This window comes from Ovis aries, chromosome 8 (genome assembly GCF_016772045.2).
Source record: "Ovis aries strain OAR_USU_Benz2616 breed Rambouillet chromosome 8, ARS-UI_Ramb_v3.0, whole genome shotgun sequence".
Lineage (NCBI taxonomy): Eukaryota > Metazoa > Chordata > Mammalia > Artiodactyla > Bovidae > Ovis > Ovis aries.
Genome location: NC_056061.1, coordinates 49279549 through 49304491, shown reverse-complemented (window position 1 = coordinate 49304491; position 24943 = coordinate 49279549). Strand labels below are relative to the sequence as shown.

General features: G+C 38.1%; 1 protein-coding gene across 1 annotated transcript in view; it reads left to right on the top strand.

The window, feature by feature from the left end:
• The first annotated feature begins 18310 nt into the window (after positions 1-18310).
• SPACA1 (sperm acrosome associated 1) overlaps positions 18311-24943 on the top strand; it is a 31175-nt gene continuing 24542 nt past the window's right edge. Inside the window, exons 1-2 of the mRNA XM_042253777.2 lie at positions 18311-18592; positions 23672-23728. Of these exons, the coding sequence (XP_042109711.1) occupies positions 18379-18592; positions 23672-23728 (271 nt within the window). The 5' untranslated portion in view covers positions 18311-18378. The remainder of the gene's footprint in view (positions 18593-23671; positions 23729-24943) is intronic.

Sequence of the window (24943 nt, the reverse complement as noted above, 5' to 3'; positions counted from 1 at the left end):
GGTTGAGCTTCCTGTCTTGGAGTAGGTGTCCCCAAGGTCTCTATCTCATTCAATCCTTTTGGGCTACGGCTGCATCACACTGACACTGCACACTGCTCTGGCTTTGGCTTCTTTCTTTGGATCTGTTTCCTACATTTTTACCTTTCTTTTTGTGCTTGGCTTGTATTGGGGTGTTTTCCTATGTTATCCAGCATTTGTTTGGGGAGCTGTGTATAATGACAGGAATGCAGGGATGCAGCCTGCTCACATCAGCTCATTCTACCATGCTGCCTGACAGTCCTGGAGTAGTATACAGTTGTTTGCTTATGGAAGTTGTCATGACTATTTATGCCATTTAATCTGAGCAAATAGAAACATCTTGAATATGCTTTTTATATAACATCTAACATAACTCTCTAACATCTAGCTCTCTAGGAGTCCCACACAATCCTGTTTCTGAAGTTTTCCAACTAAAGAAATAGATCCTGGTGAGGAAAGTTTCAGTGGCCAGAGATGATTGGAAGAAAAGGAGCAGGCCAAGAGAAATTTCAAACTAATGAAAATACAGTCAATTTTCAATTACCTGGGCAGATGGCAATTTGCCACAATGCAGATAACCAAGGAAATGGCAACCCACTCCAGTATTCTTGCCTGGAGAATCCCAGGGACGGGGGAGCCTGGCGGGCTGCCGTGTATGGGGTCTCACAGAGTCGGATACGACTCAAGCAACTTAGCAGCAGTAGATAACCAAGAATTCACTTAGTGGCACAGTCAAGTCTATGCCAAGTGATGTTTATAATTTAGCATTCCAAGCCCACACTTTGAGCACTTTTCATGTAACTAAAGTGACTGTCACAACTAGTCAAACAAAGAGTGATTTGTATTGAAAATAGCTTGCATTTTAAAGGCTGAATCTTATTTCACAGGTCAGTAAACTACATGCAATTTCAATCAAGTCCACAATGGGGCAATAATATAGGACTGATGGGTAGAAGCCATATGTAGTGGGACTTGATTTTTATTTCTACATTTACAACTATAGAAAATTAAAGCAATTTGATCAATTACTTCATAATGCTCACTTGATAATATTTTATATAACATATATGTATATATACATATATGTATAAATACATTTAACATTTGAAATAATGAGTGTCGTCTCTGAAGTTGGTAGCTTCCAAAGTGAATACCTGAATTTATTCCTGTAATATGCATGACTGGGGAAACACTGAATTAAATCTTTTTGACAGACAGGTTGTGTTTACTGCCAAGTCTCTGTAAGAGCAGATATTAGTGCTGCACTATATCAGCAGGAACTACAAAAATGGAGCAGCAAACCAAAAGACGATGAGGGCATCCCATATTTTACTCTGCTTCATGGAGCCACAGAGTTTTACCATTAGAGGAGGACTCAAAGATTGTGAAATGCAGCTTCCATCTTTTTGACCCATGGGAAGCCTGCCAGGCTCAGGAAAGGTGAAATGACTTGCTCAGGGTCACACAGCTGGAAGCAGGGCTGTAGCTGGAACCTGGACCTCTTCTTTTCCAGCTGCTCAGAAGCACATTCATTACTGGGATAACATGAGGAGCTTTGTGCAACAGCACTTGAAGATAATGGGCCCTTTTGGAATAAATGTCTACATCTTGGCATAATAAGCACTGCCTGTGTAAGTATAGCTTTACAACAAAAGGAAGCAGACACGTAATTGGTGTATTTTTTTATCTTTTAGCTTTTGGTTCTAAACCATCTGAATGTTTTGAAACATTCTGTAATATAAGGAATTGAAACTCATTTCTCATAATTTGTGCAGGGGGCATATATACTTATATGACATTTATGTGCACAGATTGGCAACGGTGATGGGAACCTGAAGGTGAAGAGGACAATGAAAAAGAAAGACATTTAATTGTTTTAGGTGAACTCTAAAATATAATATGGCAGATATCAGAGTGTGCATTTTTGGGGACAGTTGGGATCCCCTGGTACATTTGGCACTGCATTTTTCTAGATCAGAGAGCCACAGCTCCTGCACTTGATTTTGTTGTTGTTGTTGTTTTTTAAGCACCTGGCATAGTCCTCTGCTTAGAAAACATTCACATGACACCCTGTTGGTCGACTGACATTCTTCACATCACAGAACTGACCAGTCATGAGGAATGGCTCAAATCTTTATTCCGCAGTTGAGCAGATAAATAAGAGTGAGAGTATAGCTTTAGACTCACAAATTGCATAGCATATCTGAGACACTTTCTGCAGTTCTAATATTGATCTAGGAGGAGTGTTTTTAAAACATTACTATGGCAACAATTCCTATTCAGTAGGGGAATGCAATGCATTATCTATGCAAAGGAAGAAGTGAGAAGGGTATTTCAGATGTCCCCTCTTTCTACCCTACCGAGGGCCCCTGGCCTCTCAGCATTATTTTTGCTGAGAACAGAGTCTGGAAAATATAATTTGTTGAGAGTTACTCATGGACTCTGGAAGATATTATCAATTCAAGCACTATGTCATAGAAAACAGCATCTCACTGATTTAACATTTTCCACAAGCTGAATATGTTCATCCTAGTTGAAACCGATCAGGTTATCATGTGAGAACACAATAAAAAAAAAGAAATAAAGTTTTTGGCCTGTATCTGAAAACTGCTGCATGGGATGCCTCACAAAGATACAGCTGTAGGTGTTCATGTATTTGTTCATGTGGCTTCACTGGACAACTATTTATTGAGCATAGTTTATGAGAAAGAAGAGCGTTAGATGTCAATTTCATTAGTAAGAGTTACAAGAGTCTGCTGAGGCTTTTTGAATATTTACAACCAGATTTTGCTTTTATCACCAAACGAGTCAAGCCTCTGCCAAGAATGATCTAACATTTCTTTTATTTTTCCACAGAATCTAGAAACAGTAGGTATCCCACTGTTTATTATCTTTGTTTCAAAAGTGAGAAAACTAAGGCTACTAGGCTGTCTATAAGAGCATAAATTACAGTATAAATTGGGTGTTTCTAAAATTTGCTTGATGGTGATGGCCAAACCTGACTGAACACTTTGAATATGTGTAGGTAGGTGTGCATATGTGCACATTTATATGCATATGCATCCATATGCACATTTATATGCATACGCACCCACATATATGCATATATGTGTACATTTATTTGCATATCCATCCATAGGTATGCATATGTGCACATTTATATGCATATGCATCCTGGGCTTCCAGGTGGCACAGCATAAAGAATCTGCCTGTCAATGCAGTAGATGCAAGAGATTCTAGTTTGATCCCTGGGTTGGGAAGATCCCCTGGAGTAGGAAATGACAACCCACTCTATCCAATATTCTAGCCTGGAAAATTCTGTGGACAGAGGAGCTGGTGGGCCCTAGTCCATGGGGTCACAAAGAGACTTGACAGGGCAACTGGGCACACACATACACACACACATATACAAGTACATAAATTACTGGGATTCACTAAATAAGCAAATTCCTCAAGTGCTATATGACTGGTTACTGAAGTATGGTCTTTGGACCAGCAGTACAGGCATCACCTGGGAGCTAGAAATGAAAACCCTCACGCCCCGCCCTCTATCTGCCAAATCAAAGTCTGCCTTGTAACAACATCCCCATGTGATTTATACGCAATTAAATTTTGAGAAGCACTGCTGTAACAGACTGTAACCAGCAAAGTGAGTTATGAGTCGACACAGTTTTATCAAAGGAAAAAAATGTTTCAATTTTTTGTGATTTTTAAAAAAGTGATTATCTGGGGGGTAAGATGGGGTGAGCTAGAGAGAGGGAAGTTCAGAATGTTAAATTATCTGGATAAGTACTTAAATTCTCAAATTTTTCTGCCAGTGTAGACACTGCCATGATGACTATTCAAGAGTGATCATTCAGGTATCTTATTTAAATTCCTACTGAATTAAAAGCAGCGTAGCACTGCTCATCATTGAAGGATAAATTATTTATTATACAAACAATGGTAGGAATTGAAAATTTTAAAAAGGAAATGCTAAATCTCACCATATGGCTTTTTAATTTCAGTGTCTTGCCAGAATCTGTATATTCGCATATGATGTTTACATAATTGTATTTGTACACTGATTCATTTATTCCAAGTTTGTCCAAGGAGCAAGCATGGACAAACTTGTGGAGGTTAAAAGGAAAGAAAGTAATATTTGAGGCTTTTGTATTCATTTATTTTTAGTGTTATGTTGAGCTAATTGTAATCATGATTTTTAATAGCAATTTAAACGATAATGAAACTTCCTAATCATGATTTGTAATGGCTGCATCATATCCCATTGCACTGATGAACAAAGATTATTCAATCATTCTCCTATTATATGGATATTCAGATAGTTTTTGGTTTTCATGTTTTGCTATTATAAATAACATAATAGTAAAGAAATTTGTACAATAATTTAATTCATTAAATTCATTTCCATAGCATAAATTACCAATACCAAATTACTGGATTCAAGTATATGTAATATTATAGGGTTTTGAAAACTTAGAGCTATGCTGTTTTGGGGAAGGTCTATATCAATTTATTTTGAAACCTGCATTGTTAGAGCATTCCAATTTCACCATATCATGGCAACAATAGAAATAATTATTTCCAACTTGCTAATTAATCAGTATATAGCTCATGATTGTTCACGAAGAATATAATTAAAACTACCATTAAAATTCACTTTTTCTCTCTTGATTTCTTAGAGCAAAATTTCCCAACAGGTGTTCTGTAGCCTAAGCCATAAATGGGCTGCAGATGTGTTGATTCATTGTGCTCTGTGATGTGAGTAGGGCTGGAGGTAGCTAAAGCCTGGATGGTTACTCCCCACCATGAATAGGTTGAAAAAAGCTTGGGCAGTATAGCCTTATGCGCACCATTTTCCCCGCTTCAGCTCTCTTTCTTGCTCCTTTTTAAAATTAAAACAATTAATGTTTTATTTTTAGAGCTCTTTTAGGTTTACAGAAAAACTGAGCAGAAAGGAGAGGGTTCCTGTATGGCAAATGGAAACCTCTGCTCTTTCCGCTGTTCCCAGTTTCCCCATTACTAACAACTTGCATTAGTGTGGTACATTTGTTAAAATAACTGATGAGCCAACGTTGATACATTATTATGAACCAAAATCCATAGTTTACATTAGGATTCACTCTTTGTATTGTATATTCTGTGGGTTTTGACAAATAATGACAACATCTACTATTACAATACCATATAGAACACCTTCTTTGCCCTAAAAATCACCTGTACTCCATCTATTCATTTCTCCCTACCTTAACGTCCAGCACCATTCATTTTTTTACTATCTACATAGTTTTCCCTTTTCCAGAATGCTATGTAGTTGGAATCATACAGTATGTAGGCTTTTCAGATTGACTTCTTTCACTGAGCCATATGCATTTAAGGATGCTCAATGTCTTTTCATGATTTGATAGCTCTTTAAATTCTTAAATTTAAATTTCTTTAAAATTGCTGAGTAATGTTTTGTTGTATAGGTGTATCACAATGTACCCATTCATCTCTTTGTTGCTTCTACATATTAGCAGTTATGAATAAAGCTGCTATAGATACGTGTGCATGTTCTTGTGTAGTCTTAGGTTTTCAACTCATTCTGAATAAACATCAAGGAGCTCAAGTGTTCCTTGTTTGATAAGATGGTAAAACTATTTTTAGTTTTAGAAATACTTCCAAACCATCTTCTTTGCAATTCCCCTAGCAATGAGTGAGAGCTCATGTCATGAGAGTTATCAAATCCTCACCAGCATTTGATGTTTTGAATTTTAGGTATGTGTCATGTATGGATGTGAGAGATGGACTGTGAAGAAAGCTGAGCACAGAAGAATTGATGCTTTTGAACTGTGTTGTTGGAGAAGACTCTTGAGAGTCCCTTGGACTGCAAGGAGATCCAACCAGTCCATTGTAAAGGAGATCAGTCCTGGGTATTCATTAGAAGGACTGATGCTAAAGCTGAAACTCCAGTACTTTGGCCACCTCATGCGAAGAGTTGACTCATTGGAAAAGACTCTGATGCTGGGAGGGATTGGGTTCAGGAGGAGAAGGGGACAACAGAGGATGAGATGTCTACATGGCATCACTGACTCGATGGACGTGAGTCTGAGTGAACTCTGGGAGTTGGTGATGGACAGGGAGGCCTGGAATGCTGTGATTCATGGGGTCGCAAAGAGCTGGACATGACTGAGCAACTGAACTGAACTGAACTGAGCAATGTATTATTGTTGTTTTAATTCACAATTCTCTTATGATATTTGGTGTTAAGCAGCTTTTCATATGTTTATTTGCTACATATTCAAATCTTTGGCCCATTTTAAAAAAGGTTGTTTTATTATTGAGCTATAAGAATTCTTTGTATGTTTTAGATACCAGTCCTTTAACAGATATGTGTTTTGCAAATATTTTCTCCTAGATTGTGGCTGGGCTTTGTATCCTCTTAATATGTCTTTCACAAAGCATATGTTTTTTAATGAAGTCAACTTATCGATTTTTTCTTTCATGGATGAAGCTTTCGGAATGGTATTGTATCTAAGAAATGACTGCCAACCCCAAGGTCCCCTAGATTTTCTATGTTATCGTCTAGTTTTATAGTTTGATTTTACATTTAAGTATAAGTCCAATTTGAATTGATTTTTTGCATGTGATCATCTGTTATTGTGAAAGTCGTGTCCGACTCTTTGTGACCGCATGGACTATATAATCCATGGAATTCTCCAGGCCAGAATACTGGAGTTGGTAGCCTTACCCTTCTCCAGGGGATCTTCCCAATCCAGGGATCTGTTATTATAGCACCATTTGTTGAAAATGTTATCCTTTCTCTACTGGATTGCCTTTGCTCGCTCCTCTCAAAGATTCATTGACTGTATTTGTTTGGGTCTATTCCTCGGCTCTCTGCTGTTTTATTGAACTGCTTATCATTTTTTTTTTAAATTTTGGCATGAGGAGGACAATATTACATTGTCTTGATTACTGTAGCTTTATATTAAATCTCAAAGTCAGATAATGTCCTTGACTTTGTTCTTCTCCTTTAAATATAGTGCTGGCTACTTTGATTCTTTCATCTTTCCATGGAAACTTTAGACTTAAGTTATTAACATGCATAAACTAGAACTGTGATTGTGATTATGTTAAATTTACAGATCAAGTTAGAAAGAACTGACAAGTTGAAAATATTGAGTCCTCCTATTTGTGTTCATGGAGTCTCTCTCAGTCATATCTCTATATATGTAGATATTCCTTATTTTCTCCATCAGAGTTTTGTAATTTATCACATACTGTCTTATATATATACTTAAGTGGGTTTCTTTGGTGCTTATATATATGATATTTGTGTTTTTATTTCATATTCCAATTTTCATTGCTGGCATATAAGAAAGCAATGACTTCTATATATTAACTTTGTCTCCTGCCACCTTGCTTTAATTGCTTATTAGTTCCAAAAGTATTTTTGTTGTTTATTCTTTCACACTTCTATATAATCATGTCTTCTGTGTATATACATATTTATAAAAATCTTATATATCTATAAAAACCATGAGTTTTTTCCCTTATTTCCCAATCTTTATACTTTTATATTCTATTCTTTATTTTACTTCATGAACTAGGACTTCCAATACAGTGTTGATAAGGAGTGGTGAAAGCAGAAATTTTTGCCTTCTCCCTTATCTTAATGAGAAAGTATCTCATTTTTCACCATTTAATTACGTGTTAGCTGTAGAATGTTTGCAGATATTCTATATCAAGTTGAAAGTTCTCTGTTCTTAGTTTGTTCAGGGGTTTGTTTGTTTTTTAAATCATGACTGGGTGTTTAGTTCAGTTCAGTTCAGTTGCTCAGTCGTGTCTGATTCTTTGCGATCCCAAAGACTGCAGCATGCCAGGCCTCCTTGTCCACCACCAAGTCCTGGAGTTTACTCAAACTCATGCTCATTGAGTCGGTGATGCCATCCAACCATCTCATCCTCTGTCAGCCCCTTCTCTTCCTGCCTTCAATCTTTCCCGCAAACAGGGTCTTTTCAAATGAGTCAATTCTTCACATCAGGTGGCCAAATTATTGGAGTTTCAGCTTCAGCATCAGTCCTTTCAGTGAATATTCAGGACTGTTTTCCTTTAGAATGGACAGGTTGGATCTCCTTGCAGTCCAAGGGACTTTCAAGAGTCTTCTCCAACACCGCAGTTCAAAAGCATCAATTCTTCGGTGCTCAGCTTTCTTTACAGTCCAACTCTCACATCCATACTTGACTACTGGAAAAAAATAGCTTTGACTAGACGGATGTTTGTTGGCGAAGTAATGTTTCTGCTTTTTAATAAGCTGTCTAAGTTGGTCATAGCTTTTTTTTCCAAGCAGCAAGCATCTCTTGATTTCATGGCTGCAGTCGCCATCTGCAGTGATTCTGGAGCCCCCAAATATAAAGCATGTCACTGTTTCCACCGTTTCCCCATCTATTTGCCATGAGTGATAGGACCAGATGCCATGACCTTAGTTTTCTGAATGTTGAGTTTTAAACCAACTTTTTTACTCTGCTCTTTCATTTTCATCAAGAGGCTCTTTAGTTCTTCTTCACTTTCTGCCATAAGGGTGGCGTCATCTGCATATCTGAGGTTATTGATATTTCTCCCGGCAATCTTGATTCCAGCTTGTGCTTCCTCCAGCCCAGCATTTCTCATGATGTACTCTGCATATAAGTTAAATAAGCAGGATGACAATATACAGCCTTGACGTCCTCCTTTTCCTATTTGGAACCAGTCTGTTGTTCCATGTCCAGTTCCAACTGTTGCTTCCTGACCTGCATACAGGTTTCTCAGGAGGCAGGTCAGGTGGTCTGGTATTTCCGTCTCTTTCAGAATTTTCCACAGTTTATTGTGATCCACACAGTCACAGGCTTTGGCATAGTCAATAAAGCAGAAGTAGATGTTTTTTGGAACTCTCTTGCTTTTTCGATGATCCAGCAGATGTTGGCAATTTGATCTCTGGTTCCTCTGCCTTTTCTAAATTCAGCTTGAACATCTGGAAGTTCATGGTTCACGTACTGTTGAAGCCTAGCTTATAGAATTTTGAGCCTTACTTTGCTAGTATGTGAGATGAGCGCAACTGTGTGGTAGTTTGAGCATTCTTTGGCATTGCAATTCTTTGGGATTGGAATTAAAACTGACATTTTCCAGTTCTGTGGCCACTGTTGAGTTTTCCAAATTTGCTGGCATATTGAGTGCAGCACTTTCACAGCATCAGCTTTTAGGATTCGAGATAGCTCAACTGGAATTCCATCACCTCCACTAGCTTTGTTCATGTGATGCTTCCTAAGGCCCACTTGACTTCACATTCCAGGATGTCTGGCTCTAGGTGAGTGTGAGTGATCACACCATCGTGATTATCTGGGTCGTGAAGATCTTTTTGTACAGTTCTTCTGTGTATTCTTGCCGCCTCTTCTTAATATCTTCTGCTTCTGTTAGGTCCATACCATTTCTGTCCTTTAATACAGATTATCACCAAGTGTCAATAGTACATACCAAAATAAACCATATCCTGGGCCACAGAACAAACCTCAACAAATTTAAGAGAAGTGAAATCATACAGTGTGTTCTCTGACCACAATGGAATCAAATTAGGACTCAATAACAGAGCGATTACAGGAAAAGTTTCAAACACATGGAAACTGAACATTATGCTATTAAATAACCCATGAGTCAAAGAGAAAAATCTTAAGGGAAGTAAAAAATAATTTAAATTAAATAAAAATACAATTTTGTCAAAATTTCTGTGACACACCTAAAGCTGAGATGAATATTTATAGCACGAAATGCTTACAATAGATAAGAGGAAAATTCTCAAATAAATAACCTAAGCTTGCACCTCAGGAACCTAGAAGAAGAAGTCTTATCAAGACCTGGTTTGATTTCCCTAGAGTAGTGGGCTGGGGAGGGAGGAGGGGACGTTCAAGTGTGAGGGGACATAGGTAAACCTATGACAGACTGGTTCCAAATAGGAAAAGGAGTATGTCAAGGCTGTATATTGTCACCCTGCTTATTTAACTTACATGCAGAGTACATCATGAGAAACACTGGGCTGGAGGAAGCACAAGCTGGTCAAGATTGCCAGAAGAAATATCAATAACCTCAGATGCAGATGGCACCACCCTTATGGCAGAAAGTGAAGAGAAACTAAAGAGCCTCTTGATGAAACTGAAAGAGGAGAGTGAAAAAGTTGGCTTAAAGCTCAACATCCAGAAAACTAAGGTCATGGCATCTGGTCCCATCATTTCATGGCAAATAGATGGGGAAACAGTGGAGAAACAGTGGCTGACTTTTTATTTTTCTGGGCTCCAAAATCACTGCAGATGGTAATTGCAGCCATGAAATTAAAAGACGCTTACTCCTTGGAAGGAAAGTTATGACCAACCTAGACAGCATATTCAAAAGCAGAGACATTACTTTGTCCACAAAGGTCCATCTAGTCAAGGCTATGGTTATTCCAGTAATCACGAATGGATGTGAGAGTTGGACTATAAAGAAAGCTGAGCACCGAAGATTGCTTTTGAACTGTGGTGTTGGAGAAGACTCTTGAGAGTCCCTTGGATGGCAAGGAGATCCAACCAGTCCATCCTAAAGGAGATCAGTCCTGGGTGTTCATTGGAATGACTGATGTTGAAGTGGAAACTCCAATACTTTGGCCACCTGATGCAAAGAACTGACTCATTTGAAAAGACCCTGATGCTGGGAAAGATTGAAGGCAGGAGGAGAGGGGGCCCACAGAGGATGAGATGGTGGGATGGCATCACTGACTCAGTGGACATGGGTTTGGGTAGACTCCAGGAGTTGGTGATGGACAGGGAAGCCTGGCCTGCTGCGGTTCATGGGGTCGCAAAGAGTCAGACACAACTGAGCGACTGAACTGAACTGAACTGATGACTGACTCATGTTGATGTTTGGTAGGAACCAATGCAATACTATAGAGCAAATATCCTTCAATTAAAAAAAAAAAAAAGAAACTAGAAAAAGAAGTGAAAAATAAACCAAAAGCAAGCAGAAGAAAAGAAATAACATATGAATACAACTCAATGAAATTAAAGATAGAAATTAGGGAAAATTAATGAAACAAAAACGTCTCTCTTTGAAAAGATCAATAAAATTGACAAACCTCTAGCAAGTCTGACAAAGAAAAAAAGAGAAGACACAAATTATCAATATCAGGAATAAAACAAGGGGTGTCATTACAGACACTTCAGGCACCAAAAAGATAAGGGAGTTCTACAAAGAACTCTACACCTATAAATCTGACAACTTAGACAAAATGGACCAATTCCTCAGAAAGCACAAACTGCTAAAACTCACCCAACATGGAACAGATCATATGAACAGCCTTACAATTATTAAGAAAATTGATTTTGCAATTTAAAAATTCTCTCAAAAGAAATTAGAAGCCTAAATGGGTTCACTGGAGAATTCTTCCACGTGTTTAAAGAATTAATAGAAATTCTACAGAATCTCTTCCAGAAAATAGAAAGGGAATACTTTGCAATTCACTTGGTGAAACCAGTTTTACCCTGATATCCTCCCCAAAACAAAAACTAGTACAGAAAAAGAAAACTAGAGACCAACATCCCAAAAGAATTCAACTGTAAAATATTTAACAAAATACTAGCAGATAGGATTTAGCATTATATAAAAAAGAATTATACATTATGATCCAGTAGATTTATTCCAGGGATGCAAAGCTGGGTCAAAATTCAAAGATCAATCAATGTAATCTATCATATAATGAAAGTGAAAGTGAAAGTGAAGTCACTCAGTCGTGTCCGACTCTTTGCGACCCCATAGACTGTAGCCTATCAGGCTCCTCCGTCCATGGGATTTTCCAGGCAAGAGTGCTGGAGTGGATTGCCATTTTCTTCTCCAGGGGATCTTCCCAACTGAGGAATCAAACCCTGGTCTCCTGCATTGCAGGCAGACACTTTACTGTCTGAGCCACCAGGGAAGCCCAATCCATCATATAAACAAGCTAAAAAGAAGAAAAATCACGTGATCATATCAACTGATGCAGAAAAAGCATTTAACAAAATTCAACATCTGTTCATGACATAACTCACAAAAAAATAGGAATAAGGATGACTTCCTCAACTTGTTAAAGAACATCTGCAAAAACCAATAGCTAATTTTGTACTTTCCTTCCAAAGCTGGGAAAAAGGCAAAGAGGTCTGTTCTCACCACTGTTTTTCAACCTTTTGATGGAAGTTCTGGGCAGTGTAGGAAAACAATGAAAGGAAATAAAAGTCATTCATATTGGAAAGGAAGAAATAAAACTGTCCTCTTATTTACATATGGCATGATTGTGTGGAAAATTAAAAAAAAAAGCTGCACAAAATCTAGAACTAATAAGTGAATTTAGAAAGTACACTGGATACAAGATAAACATACAAAAGTCAACTGTATTTCTGCATACTTAATTTAAAATAAAATACCATTTAAAATCACCCCAAAACAGAAAAATGCTAAGGTATAAATCTAACAAAATGTGTAAAACACACATGGTAAAAACTACCACATAAATAAATAATAATTGGAAAAAAATCATGAGCACAATTGGCAGAGTCACATAGTGAAAATGTCAGTTCTCAAACTGATAAACAGGTTTAATATAATTCCTATGAAAATCATCAACATTTTTGTAGATATAGATAAATTATTTTAGAATTTTTATGAAAAGGTAAAGGAATTAGAAAAGCTAAAAAACATTTTTGTGGGGGGGGGGGAAGAAAAGGAGTTGTGGAGAACAATCAAGATGTTCAAGATGTATTACATAGCTACAGTATCAGGACTCTGTATTGTTGACAGAGGGAGACACATAGATCAGTGGAACAGAACAAATAACTCAAGAAACAGGCCTGCAAATATGGCCATCAATCTTTGACAGAGGAGCCAATGCTATTCAGAGGAGGAAGAACAGCCTTTTTTAACAGACTAACCTGGAATAACTGGATATCCAAAGGCAAACCCTGCCCCTTCCAAAACCAAACCAAAACAAACAAACAAGAAATCTAAGACTCAGTACTTATACAAAAATTGACTCAAAATAGGTCATAGACTTAGATACAAACTGTAAAAAAAAAAATAGGAGAAAATCTTCAGGACAGGGCTAGGCAAAGAGTTGTTAGACTTGACAGCAACAGCCAGATCAATCAATGGAAAATTGTTTAACTGGTCTTCCTTAAAGTTAAAGCTTTCACCCTGTGTAAGACTCCATGAAGAGGTTGAAAAGACAAGCTACATATTCAGAGAAAACATTTTCATACCACATATCCAACAGGGGACTAGTAGCGAGAACACATAATACACTTATCAAAATAGGTAAAAATATTTTTAAAAAATATTTTTAAATTGAGAATACCCAGTACATCCGAGGTCAAGGGCAGAAGCTGGGAGGACCCCATGCCCGAGGGGCAGCGGCCAAGGGGAGTAACCCCTTGTGCGAGGTCAGGGGCAGCGGCCGAGAGTGCCAGTCTGCGACGGCACAGGAATGGCGAAGAGGACCTAACCCGCATCCGAGTTACAGGAGCTGTTCCACATTCAAGGTCAGGAGGGGCGGCGGTGAGGAGATACCCCTCATCCAAGGTAAGGAGCAGTGGCTGCGCTTTGCTGGAACAGCCGTGAAGAGATATCCCACGTCCAAGGTAAGAGAAATCCAAGTAAGACAGTAGGTGTTGCAAGAGGACATCAGCAGTGGCCACAGAACTGGAAAATGTTAGTTTTCATTCCAATTCCAAAGAAAGGCAATGCCAAAGAATGCTCAAACTACCGCACAATTGCACTCATCTCACATGCTAGTAAAGTAATGCTCAAAATTCTCCAAGCCAGGCTTCAGCAATACATGAACCGTGAACTTTCAGATGTTCAAGCTGGTTTTAGAAAAGGAAGTGGAACCAGAGATCAAGTTGCCAACATCTGCTGGATCATGGAAAAAGCAAGAGAGTTCCAGAAAAACATCTATTTCTGCTTTCTTGACTATGCCAAAGCCTTTGACTGTGTGGATCACAATAAACTGTGGAAAATTCTGAGAGAGATGGGAATATCAGACCACCTGACCTGCCTCTTGAGAAACCTATATGCAGTTCAAGAAACAGCAGTTAGAACTGGACATGAAACAACAGACTGGTTCCAAATAGGAAAAGGAGGACGTCAAGGCTGTATATTGTCACCCTACTTATTTAACTTCTGTGCAGAGTACGTCATGAGAAACGCTGGACTGGAAGAAACACAAGCTGGAATCAAGATTGCCAGGAGAAATATCAATCACCTCAGATATATAGATGACACCACCCTTATGGCAGAAAGTGAAGAGGAACTAAAACGCCTCTTGATGAAAGTGAAAGAGGAGAGCGAAAAAGTTGGCTTAAAGCTCAACATTCAGAAAACAAAGATCATGGCATCTGGTCCCATCACTTCATGGGAAATAGATGGGAAACAGTGGAAACAGTGTCAGACTTCATTTTGGGGGGGCTCCAAATTCACTGCAGATGGTGATTGCAGCCAAGAAATTAAAAGATGCTTACTCCTTGGAAGAAAAGTTATGATCAACCTAGATAGCATATTGAAAAGCAGAGACATTACTTTGCCAACAAAGGTCCATCTAGTCAAGGCTATGGTTTTTCCAGTGGTCATGTATGGATGTGAGAGTTGGACTGTGAAGAAAGTTGAGCACTGAAGAATTGATGCTTTTGAACTGTGGTGTTGGAGAAGACTCTTGAGAGTCCCTTGGACTGCAAGGAGATCCAACCAGTCCATTCTAAAAGAGATCAGCCCTGGGTGTTCTTTGGAAGGAATGATGCTAAAGCTGAAACTCTAGTACTTTGGCATCTCATGCGAAGAGTTGACTCATTGGAAAAGACTCTGATGCTGGGAGGGATTGAGGGCAGGAAGAGAAGGAGACGACAAGGATGAGATGGCTGGATGGCATCATGGACTCGATGGATGTGAGTTTGAGTGAACTCTGGGAGTTGGTGATGGACAGGGAGGCCTGGCTTGCTGCAGTTCATGGGGTGGCAAATAATCAGACAAGACTGAGCAACTGAACTGAACTGAATGCTGGTGGGCTTCCCTGGTAGCTCAGACAGTAAAGCGTCTGCCTACAGTGCAGGAGACCTGGGTTCGATCCCTGGGTCAGGAAGATCCTCTGGAGAAGGAAATGGCAACCCACTCCTGTACTCTTGCCTGGAAAATCCCATAGATGGAGGAGCATGGTAGGCTACAGTCCTTGGGGTCGCAAAGAGTTGGATTTGACTGAGCAACTTCACTTCACTTCACTAATGCTGGTGAGCATGCAGAAATACTGGATCAGTCACACATTGCTGGTAGGAATGTAAAATAGTATAGTTACTCATTTGCCCATGAAACAAACATCTTTGTGTCTCAAGATCATGTCTTCTCATTTCTAACTTCCCTCATAATCTTGTGAGGTGCTATATTATGGTGTTTTAAATTATACAAAACATTATCATGGACTCCTTACTAATATCAATTTGAACTTTAATACTAACCATTGTTAGCAGTTCTTGTCTATTTTCAAAACTAGAAGCATTTTTCAAAGAAAAATTCAAATAAAAATTTCATTTATGTTTAAAGTAATTTACTTTTGGCACAAATAAGTGAGGCTGAAGATCCTCCTAGTAGGTATCTCAGATACTTGCTTAGCTGTTAGTTTGCTGAGGCTGGATATAGTGTCGTTGTCAGTTGCTCAGTCGTGTCTGACTCTTTGAGACCCCAAGGGCTGCAGCACACCAGGCTTTCCTGTCCTTCACTATCTCCTGGAGTTTGTTCAAACTCATGTCTATTGAGTCAATGATGCCTTTCAACCATCTCATCCTCTGTCATCCCCTTCTCTTCCTGTCCCCAGTCCTTCTCAGCATCAGGGTCTTTTCCAGTAAGTTGGCTCCTCACATCAAGTGACCAAAGTATTGGAGCTTCAGCATCAGTCCTTCCAATGAATATTCAGGATTGATTTCCTTTAGCATTTATTAGTTCAATCTTCTTGCTGTCCAAGGGAGTCTGAAGAGTTTTCTCCAGCACCACAGTTAAAAAACATCAATTCTTCAGCACTCAGCCTTCTTTATGGTCCAACTCTCACATCAGTACATCTGGATGTATATATGTTCTAAAAGTCAGTTTATGTCTTAAGTTCACTCTGTAGTGATCACTCTTCAGCCCATGTGTCACAGCAATTTAGAGATTAAATCTCAAGGTAGGAGATAACATCACATAGAAACATAACCAAAAGAGCTTTGTTTTAAATCCTAGATAGAAATCCATCAAACTATCTCTTCATCAATACTTCTTAATACCACATTGTAGCCACTAGATCAAACCAAATGTGAAATAATGAATTTAACAAGATTAAAAAAATTTTAACCCTAATTTGTTTTCAGTGCTTGAACTCTTGGACAACTCCACTGCCTGTTTCTTTATTGTTAATTTTAAATTATACGAAATCACTAACATTGAATGAGCATTCAGGAAATGTAGTATGAAGCTCTGCATTGCAAATAATTTTCTGGATGATCTTGGATAAGTCATTTAATCTCTTCAGTTTCTAATCTCTTCACCTAAAAATGTGGAACTTGGACCCTTAGATTCTTTCTAAGCTTCTTTTGGACTCAGAAAAGTCATTGAATCTCTTAAAGAGGTCTTAATTAGAGCTGATTTCTTGAAATTAAATCATCAATTGAAGGAACCTAATGGATTTCATTTCTTTCTATGACAAAACTGGACACACTGATACTAAATACCATCAGGAGAGCAGTGGGGAAGTTACACCTCTAATGTTTTCCACTGATTTAAGTGGGAATGTCAAGGTATTCTTGCTTCCAGTCCGATTCAACCTTAGTAAAAGACACGACTCCTTGGGTTAAATCAACATGCAGATTAGTGGATCACTCTCAGAGACTGACTTCAGTTCAATTCAGTTTAGTCACTCAGACGTGTCCGAGTCTTTGCGACCCCATGAACCGCAGCACACCAGGCCTCCCTGTCCATCTCCAACTGCCAGAGTCCACCCAAACCCATGCCCATTGAGTCGGTGATGCCATCCAACCATCTTATCCTCTGCCGGCCCCTTCTCCTCCTGCTCTCAATATTTCCCAGCATCAGGGTCTTTTCAAATGAGTCAGCTCTTTGCATCAGGTGGCCAAAGTACTGGAGTTTCAGCTTTAGCATCAGTCCCTCGAATGAATAGTCAGGACTGATTTCCTTTAAGATGGACTGGTTGGATCTTCTTGCAGTTCAAGGGACTCTCGAGAGTATTCTCCAACATCACAGTTCAAAAGCATCAATTCTTCAGCACTCAGCTTTCTTCACAGTCCAACTCTCACATCCATACATGACCACTGGAAAAACCATAGCCTTGACTAGACAAAGTAATGTCTCTGCTTTTCAATATAGTGCTCTATTATTAGCCTGTTGCCCTTTAAAACATTTTCGTTACTGATCTGAAGGAAACATTTTCCAAATCAAACTTGGGATAAATATATTAAGGTAACAAAATCAGCCCCTAAAAGAATCTCAACGAGATTTTAAAAATAGGCCCAAAGCACAAAGACAGACATTCACAAGGAACAAAGATTAAGTCCGATATTTGGCTCCAAAAACATCAGCTCTCCGAATACAGAATGGAGAAAACTAGTTTGACAATACTTACATCCTCCCCTGCCCTCCTTTCCCACGCCACCTGGCATTCTAGCTCAGTGAAGTCCCATGTGGAGCTGACAGCACTGCACAAAATCTTGAGACGTGAGTACATGCTTGAGGTGCATTAACAAGAGTGTTCGGATCAGAGTGTGAAAGTGTAGCCCCTATATCCTCTACAAATCAAGCCTCGCCGGCTGTTACGGTTTAAGTTTGGGGCAACCTACTTGACAAGGCTTAACAAGATGAATCATTCTTGATACACACTGAATTGGATACTGTGCATAAGGAATCTGAAGCCAAGTCACAGGGAGCATACTCGAGGGTTCTAGCGAGTCTGGTTTAGAAAGGAGACATCACCTTTCAAAAATACACACGGTGAGTAAGAAAAACCACCCAGGGCGCTTGGCGAAACTTGCTAACTGAGGAAGAGTGAGGGCGTGGCCCCGCCCAGTGAAGCAACACGTCCTGCAACGCTGGAAGGGGTGGGGCGTGGCCCGAGCGCCGTCGGAAGTGGCCCAGAGGGCGCCATGTTGGAAGCCTTGCACGTGTTCTATGGGCTGCGGGAGATGGTGACGACCTGTGACGCCCCAGTGGTTGCTGGGGCACGGTGCAGGCGTTCGGAGTCTGGCGGCTCCTCTTTTTTACACATCACTCGTCAGGAGCGGGCGGCTGCGACTGCGCCTTGGGCAGCCGTCCGGGCCTAGAACCATGAGATCCGGGGGCGCGGGCTGCTCTGCTAGGCTGCTGCTGACAGTCGGCTGGCTGCTCCTGGCGGGCCTCCAGTCAACGTGCGGGATTAACGTCACCGCGATCCAAGATCCCAGCTTGGCCCGCGAAGGCGAGGGCGAACCGGAGGGCGATGAGGAGCCCGAGAATGATAGCGAGGCGGAGAACGAGCCCCAGGCTGAGCCCGAGGATGATAGTGAGGGTGAGAGGCTCTTTGGCGGGGACCCAGAGGCACCTGTTGAAGGCAAAGCCTTCCCTGCTTTTTGAGGAAGATGAGAATTACCCAAGTTAACGTCTGTTAACTCTCGAAAGCTTTCTCGAAAGCAGCCCCAAATGTATACATTATTGCAAACTTAATGGCCCTGCAAAAAAGGATGTGCTAATTCTCCAAAACCTCAGCAAGATAAACTAGCATGTATGTAGAAATTGCTACAGAAATGTTGTTAAATATTGCTCTGGACAAGGGAATAGATGCTTAATTTTCTAAGGGTAGGAGTCACAAAGTAACCGTCCACCCACTTGCAGTTATGATTTTCTTTCCCGTTTGTGTGTGTGTGTGTGTTGCTCAGTCGTGTCCAACTCTTTGCGACTCCATGGACTGTAGTCCACCAGACTCCTCTGTCCATGGAATTCTCCAGGCAAGAATACTGGAGTAGGTTGTCATTTCCTTCTCCAGGGCATCTTCTTGCTCTAGAGATGGAACTCAGGTCTCCTCTCCTGCATTACAGGCGGAGTTTTTACTAACTGAGTCACCAGGGACCTTCCCTCTGTAGCTTTTTTTTTTTTTTTTTTTTTTTAGTGCAGATTGCCTGAAGTCTTTCTTTTCACATTTGCCCTTTGGATTGGAACTCAAGGGAATTCCAAATTCCCTTCATTGTGACACATCTAGATAAATCAAGGTGCTGACAGAATAGCCCAGAAAACCTCTGTTAGTTTCATGCAGCCCCTCTACAGTGTGATGGTGTTTTAAGTTCAACTTCGAATCACAAAGAAAGGGTGGCAGTAGAAAACACCTATCAAGGGATTCAACTAGAGTTAACAAATGATATACATTTTAACGAAAGAAGACTAGCCTATATTTGATACATAAATTTGCTTTATTCTCCTGGCTCATTAAGCAATAAAACTTAACAAGCTGGGATATTGATTAGTTAGCTCACATGCTGGTAGGTAAAAGGTCAGTTGTAGGTTTGCAGTCATCAAAAGGAGAATGATTCTCTTCCCTCTATAAATGACCCAGTTGAGATTCTTTTTAATATCTTTGGCAGTCTCCTGCCTCCTATACATATCAAGTAGGTGATGCATTTATCAGTCATTCTTTTATATCCTGATGACAGTGACCCTCAGTGACATAAAGAAATTGACTGTCTGAGGTTAGTGGTGTAATTGAGGTTTGTTTTACCTTGATAAGGTTACATGTAGGAGAGCTTGGAGAGGTCCTCTACTTTGGAAATGTGAAAAGAGGACTAGGGTAGAAAAGAACGTTCTGAAGCATAGTTGCTTTTGTTTTGAAAGTAATTGAGTTAACAATATTAAACTGGTTAAGGGATAGTTGTAAAATGCTAGAGTGTAGGCAGGTGATGGAGTTATAATGCCTTAGATTTCAGTTCAAATGTAGGCAAGTTATTCTCTCAGTTTCTCCGTTTCATCCTCTGAACTTCAGGGAGCCCTTGTACCATTTAATATATACAATTATATGTGCAGCTATTTTATTTTTTTCTGGGGATAATGAGAATCCAGAACTTAATCCAAGATATCTGAGATCTAAAAATTTCCAGAATCATTAATTAAAATTTGGCAAAGTCCCTTTTAACCCTCAGCAGACCAGTAAAAGCAATCATCATTATTTATGTATATATATAAAGCTTAAGGTATTTACAGATGACTTGCAAATGTAAGAGTAAAGGGATAGTGAATACAACTTATTTGAGATTATAAGTTGTTTGTAATAATAAGAATTTAAATCTGGAAAGCTCCAAATTTTTATTCTATATTTCTTGGGTTTGAAGGAATACATACCCTAATTGGGCAAAGTACTCTGAATGCAGCTGAATGCTCATCAGCTGTTATGCCTGAATCTGGAATGTATCCATTTTGTAAATACTGATTCCAGATTTCAAGTACATCCCTAACAGATTCTAGTTTATCATTACTTTGGTTTCTTTTTGCACTGGCATTGCCAAAACACAGTACTTTTGAAATCTATGAAGGCACATATTTTGTTCAATAGAAGACTGCCATCTTGTTTGTTCCATAATTTCAAAGATACGGAGAGTATTCTTTCCCAACATTTACTTGATAAGACTTGTAAATGAACAAATCATGATGGCAGGTGTGTATATAAAGGTGATCAAAGAAAACATTACGTAGAAATGAATAAAATTCATTGGACTAATCATTCTAATTGGCATTTATAAATCTAAAAAGAATACTCTCCACATCCTTTTTAACAAAATAATATGGTCTGGCTTGTTTTCCCCAAATATTTTAGAATCAAGTTCTTCCTGTTGAAAGACCAACTAGATGAGAATAGCATATATCCTTCTCATCCTTCAAAATATAATATTCATTCACTGATTCTTGAGTGAAAAGAAAATTCATCTAGAATATTTATTTAAGATACCATCTCTCACTTTGCTTATGGAGTCAACTTCACTATTATCATCTAAAGTGTTGCTCTCTCTTTGCATTTATCTTCTAATTCATCCAATAACTGTGAATGGTATTCCTCTGTCACCTTTATTCTCTGCCATTATAGACAAACAAAAAAGAAAAATTCAAAAATCTCAACTCTGTCCAATGAAAGCTGAAAACAGACTACAAGAAAGGTGCCTTTAGACTTATTTTATATCTTCCTGAGAGATTATACAATACATTGGACAAAGTAGCAAGAAAACAAAGGATGATGTAAAAGCTGTGATTTATTTCACAGTTATGTCATCTTTCCCGGACAGCCCCACCATTCTTCCATTTTATTCAGTCTTTTCTTTTTAAATAGAGTTGGGAATAATTGATGAGCAATAATGAAATCTATCATTATGGATGATAAAATAACAAAATGTTTCAAAATATAGAAAAACTAAAAACAGACTGTGAGAAAGTTTACTCAAAAATTAAAATTGATTTTTGATGGTATATACCAACAGTTAAAGTGTGCTGTACAGAATTGAAGAGAACGTTTTAGGATCTGGCCAGAACAAAAGAGATCAGGATCATTACATCATTGTGGATGCCAAGCTTTTATCTGCATGGTGAAAGACTCAGTAGATTTTTAGGAAAGCTTTATCACTCTCTTGACTCCTGGTGAACTCTTCACTCATTTTCACCTGTTCTATCAAATTAAGATAGCCTGTATAGTATTTTGGGAACAGTTGACTTTTCAGCTGTATGTGCAGAAGTTTTTGATCCTCTGACATTTCCTTTTGTTAGATTTGCCCATTATTCCACCCTGTCAGTTTTAAATCCAGATTTATCTTCAGTTTTTTTTTTTTTGTCCTTCCTAGTTTTGCATGATCCCCAGATTCAGTCACCATGGTATCAGTATTTTTCAAATCATTCGTAAAAATGTTGAACAGGACAGAGTTCTGTGACAGATCACTAATAACACATGACACCAACCAATCAGTTAGCTTCAGTGGATCTAACTGTTTAACAAGTTACACTAACTGTTTAACAAGAAACCTAACTGACCATACTTTTTATTCACAGGTATATAATGGGAAATTTTGACAAATACCACACAAGTCAAGATACATAAAATTTCCCAGACCCACTGCTATAGGATTTCCACCAAAAAAGAAAGTTATTGAATGTCCAATAGGGCAAAAGGAACTTTAGAGACTATTAGACTGAATCTCATTTTTTTCTAAAGTTAGAAGTAGTTAAGTATTAGCAACTTTCCTAAAGTAGCATAGCAGAGCTGATAAATTATTTTTTTGGAAAGAGGTTATATTTAAGGTAGTCTAGTATTCATTTGCATACTCTTGTTTTCTGTTTTTAAGATTTGGCTTTTAATTTCTATTTCTTAATGTACCAGCAGAACGTATCCAAACATTTCAAGCAAAAATGTCAATTCAGAATCGATCATCATGATAATCCAATTTCACAAAATCAATATTAATTTACTTGTATATTCACTTGTATAAATTTGTTTACTGTATATTCAAGGCACTGTATTTGGTGCTTGTAAGTATAGAAGTGTTTATGAAAAATTATAATAATCAAAATGGAAAAAAATTCTAGACTTGAATAGAATTAGTAATTATAAATGAATGAATGAAATGTGAGTGAGGTTATATCTTAGGCATGTTTAGAAGGCTAAACGATATACAGAATGCTTGCATATACGTTATCACATTTAATTCTTACAATAGTATCAGTGATATAGGTTCTCCTTTCCAAATTTTACAGAGAGGTTAATTAGGCCTGACTCAGTTTAAGGAATTTGTCCAAACTCAGAATAGCTAGTTAGTGGTAGAAGTAGCAATTTGGACTCCAATTTTGATGCATTTTCCCATGTAATAAATGTTGTTGCCTCACAACATCATGCCTTGTAAAAATTACCTTCTAGCACCTCATTTAATTTTCTTTTTTTGAGATTTTAGTCCTAATCTGAGTGAGCAAGAATTGATTATATACAGCTAGTAGAATTCATGTCAAATTGCAGAACAGTTAGAAAAAGAGAAACATGAGATTTAAAACCAATAATTTTTAACTACTCAAATACTTGTAAATTCCTTGATCACCCTGCTAAATAAAATGTTGAAATAAATTCTTAGGAGTAACTTACCATCTTAACCTGAGAATGAGTAGAACCAATTTATAACATAATTTTAATGAATACTTAGCATGAAGGCTTCTTTTTGGATAGAAATGATACACTCAAAATTTTTTGAAAGTAGAGAATAGAAAAAATTGGGCCCTGTAATTGGCAGGCTTTTTTTTTTTTTTGTAATTTTTCTGACCTTCTATATAACTTTTAACTCACCATATATTAAACTGATGAAAAGCATTATTTTAAAAATTATGTATAGGTTTAAATATAAATCTTTGCAAGTTATTTCCTAATTTAATTCTTTAAAGGTTTAGCTTTCTTTTGATTTAAACAGTAATAGAAGATGTACTAGTAATGGCATTGCTTTTCTGATTTAATATAATTTTTTAAATGTCTGCTTCCCATATGATTAGTGCTTATATCCTCCATCTCCAAGTAAGAGTCTTTCACTTAGAAAAGTTTCCCTATGATTAAATAATGTATTTTTGCATTTATTTTTAGTTTCAAATAGGACGATAGTCAAAGAAGTAGAATTTGGGATGTGCACCGTTACATGTGGTAAGTAACATAGAGCAGATAAATAACATTGTAGTGGAGATGGGGGGACAAAGTGTACTATCATGCATCTCTTTCTGATTTCTGTTTGTAATTGTGATTTACACACAAAACTCAAACTGGTTGCTTTCTAAGGGAGGATATTTTCAGTTCATAACCTCTAAATCTTATTTTAAGCCAGCTCTGTAATATATACATATTATTATTTTGTGGGGCGGGGGTGAGCACATAAACTGCTTTCACAAGAGTAAAACTTTATCTCACAGGTTTGGAAGATTAAAGGTCTTCTGATGCATCTCACAGATGTCTTCCACATACTGTGTTGGCAAATCTATCAAAAGATTTGCTTTTTTAAATAGTCCATTCTAAATTCTACAGTTTTCCATTTTATATGTCATGTCTTAGAAAAAAGAGGTATTGGCTTTGTGGGAAAAATAATATTCAAAGACTGTGATTTGTTTTGATCATTCCTTGGATGGAAATTGGACGTAAAATCTCTTATATAAGTATTAAGACTACATGTGCTGTAATAAGACGGCGAGTGCTCAGTTGTGTCGGACTCTTTTGTGATCCCATGCACTATAGCCCACCAGGCTCCTCTGTCCGTGGGATTTCTGAGGCAAGAATACTGGACTGGGTTGCCATTTCCTTCTCCAGGGGATCTTCCCAAATCAGGGATCGAACCTGCATCTCCTATATCTCCTGCATTGGCGGGTGAATTCTTTACCATTGCACCACCTCAGACTTAAAAGTGTTCACCATAAGTGCCTGAAGGGCTTGTTAAAACATGGATTGTGAGTCCTACTTCAGAATTTCTGACTCACTTAGGTCTTCAATGAGGTCTAAGAATTTATATTTCGAAAGTAAGTTCACAAATGAAGCTGATGCTGCTTTTTCAAAGACCATCTTTTGAGACCCACTGTAGACTAATATACTAAGAAGACAGTAGATAATTCACAATGTAATTAAGTTTATTCTAAATAGAGTCTGCCTTGGAAAAAGATAGTGTCAGAAGGGAAGAACAAAAGCCAGAGGGGAAGAAATCAAAGTCCATGCAGATATAGATCAAAATGGTTTTTATTTTTTTGGTCAAAAATTATAGCTAAATTGTTTTTATTTGAGATAAGGTTTTAAAAATGATGCTAAGATAAACTTAACAAAATTTACACTTTTAACCATTTTTAAATGTACGTTTTAATGACGTTAAGCACATGCATT